General features: G+C 46.0%; 1 protein-coding gene across 1 annotated transcript; it reads right to left on the reverse strand.

The window, feature by feature from the left end:
• Positions 1–798: 798 nt before the first annotated feature.
• Positions 799–1,647, reverse strand: LOC109782310 (dirigent protein 22). The gene has a single exon (XM_020340916.2). The coding sequence runs from the start codon at positions 1,589–1,591 to the stop codon at positions 1,031–1,033; it is 561 nt and encodes a 186-aa protein (XP_020196505.1). The 5' UTR covers positions 1,592–1,647; the 3' UTR covers positions 799–1,030.
• Positions 1,648–2,136: the final 489 nt, after the last annotated feature.

The following is a 2,136-nucleotide window of genomic DNA, read 5'->3' on the forward strand; positions in this document are numbered from 1 at the left end:
CTTCAGGGCAAAAGAATAAAACATATTGCTATATATAAGTCATTATTCACACTATTTTGACCAAAACATTTGTTTTTTGCCCTAAACTCAACGGGTTTTTTCTTTTGTGCATTTTTTTACGAGTACAATGGAAGGTCAAGTTTATTTCAAAAATATATTCAGAATTTTTATTTAATTACTATTTTTTCATATAGGGTGTATATACACCCATAGACCAAACGTCTGCCCCCCCTAATTTGTCCTACTACATTCTTGTCATGCTAGTTGCTAGGTAGAGTGAACTAGTGACCCAGGCGTCTCCAATGTTGCAAAGACATCCCAAAAATAGCATTAAGACCTATGCTCAGGGATTGTAAGGAAGGGTCTTAGCAAAAACCAAAAAACAAAATCTTAAGAACAGGTCATAGTGCTAAGATCAAGTCATAAGGAATAAGAATCATTTATATCTTCTCTGACATGATTCGAGGGGTTAAAACCAGAAGCAAAAATGTCTGACATTTGGGCTCCACACTAAGACCCATGTGAGTATTAAACATTGGAGGAATGCTAGTGTGTTATAGCACACCGAGTGAAAAATAGCACTGAGTGAAAACCAGCTTAAAACCGACTTAAGAATCAACATCAGCGATGGCAAGAAGTCAATCTCTTCAGCATACTTAAGAAATTATAATTTCTGAACTATTCCCTTGGTTCGAAATTACTAAATCAGCGACACTTAATTTAGAACCGAGGGAGTAGCAAGGATAAAGTCATAAAGCAATCAAATTCAGAAGCGCAAGAAGGGAACACAAATTTAAATGCGATAAATAAGTTTCCATTGATTTAAGAAAACACACACCACATTTCACCTAGGTTCACTTATTTCTTGCCACTTGCTAGACGATTAACCCAAGCAAAGGCACACCAATATTTAGGAAAAGGAAAAGTCCAAATCTCAAAGCACGTCAACCTGAAGTAAGCAATAATAATGAAATGAAATGAAAACACTATGTGAAGCATTACAATCGGTAAGCCCTTAAATTTTTGCATGCTAATGCATGACATAAACGTTGTACTCGACATTGGCGTCGCCGGTCTTGAGGTCCATCGTGTGGGTCCGGGCCTGCGCGTACCCGCGGGCGAATCGGAAGGCGCCGGTGCCGCCGGTGATGGGCATCTCACGGACGTCGGCAAGCGGGTTGTTGCGGCCGAGCACGGTGAGCGAGCTGCCGTTGTAGGGGCCGGAGGTGAGCACGAGGTTCATGACCTGCAGGAAGCCCATTGCTGTCTGGTCCGCCCCTATGTAGACGCCCTGGGCCCGTCCCACGGCCGCTGACCCGAGCTCCGGCCTCTCCGTCAGCGGGTCGTCCATAACGTACACGGCGCCGAAAAGGGTTTGCAATGGCACATTCGCCGGCCCTGCCACCCGCATCGCCGATGGGGACGCACCCCTCGAGCTGTCGTGGAAGTAGAAGTGGAGGTGTGTCGGTGCAGCTGGGTCGGCCCCCGGGCGACGCCCATGGGCTAGGGCCCTGTTACCGGGCCTATGGGCCTCACTCACGGCGGACAGCACCGTGAAGAGAACAAGAAGCATCACCGCTCCCTTGGCCATCTCTTGAGCCAAGTAATGTGTGCTACTCCGTAGATGCTACTACGTGTGTCTGTGGCTTGTGCTCTTTCATGTGTAGGTCACCAGCTATTTATAGTGGATGGAAGGAGCGTAAAAGGAACACAAGCGACACGCGGCGTGCAGCAATTGGGATTCAGAAGGCTGCTCCATAAACTGGAGTGGTAGAGTGGGATAAAATGGACACCAGTGCTAATGGTGATATGCAGCTGGGGAGCAGAATGCACAGGAGCAATGGTCATGATGTTATTTGTGGATTATGGTTCGGGTGGATCGCTAGATTTCGGTGGTGAGTCGACTATGGGGAAATATTAATCGTTGGGGTGGAAATCAAATCGTTAAAGCCTCACAGCCTCTGTGGTATGTGGAGGATGAATACTTGTCAACTGGCAAGATCAAGCATAGGATGGCATTCGTCCATAGTGATAGGTAGGGCTAAGTACACCGAGTCGATTAGATCGACAATAATTGAGATTCCACTGATTATATTGATGGCTATGACAAAAATGATAATCTCACTCTCGAAACAG

The sequence above is a fragment of the Aegilops tauschii genome, chromosome 4 (genome assembly GCF_002575655.3).
Source record: "Aegilops tauschii subsp. strangulata cultivar AL8/78 chromosome 4, Aet v6.0, whole genome shotgun sequence".
Classification (NCBI taxonomy): domain Eukaryota; kingdom Viridiplantae; phylum Streptophyta; class Magnoliopsida; order Poales; family Poaceae; genus Aegilops; species Aegilops tauschii.

What these genes read in the sequence shown, in the direction of transcription:
- LOC109782310 (XM_020340916.2), bottom strand. Translation starts at nt 1,591, where the DNA reads ATGGCCAAGGGAGCGGTGATGCTTCTTGTTCTCTTCACGGTGCTGTCC.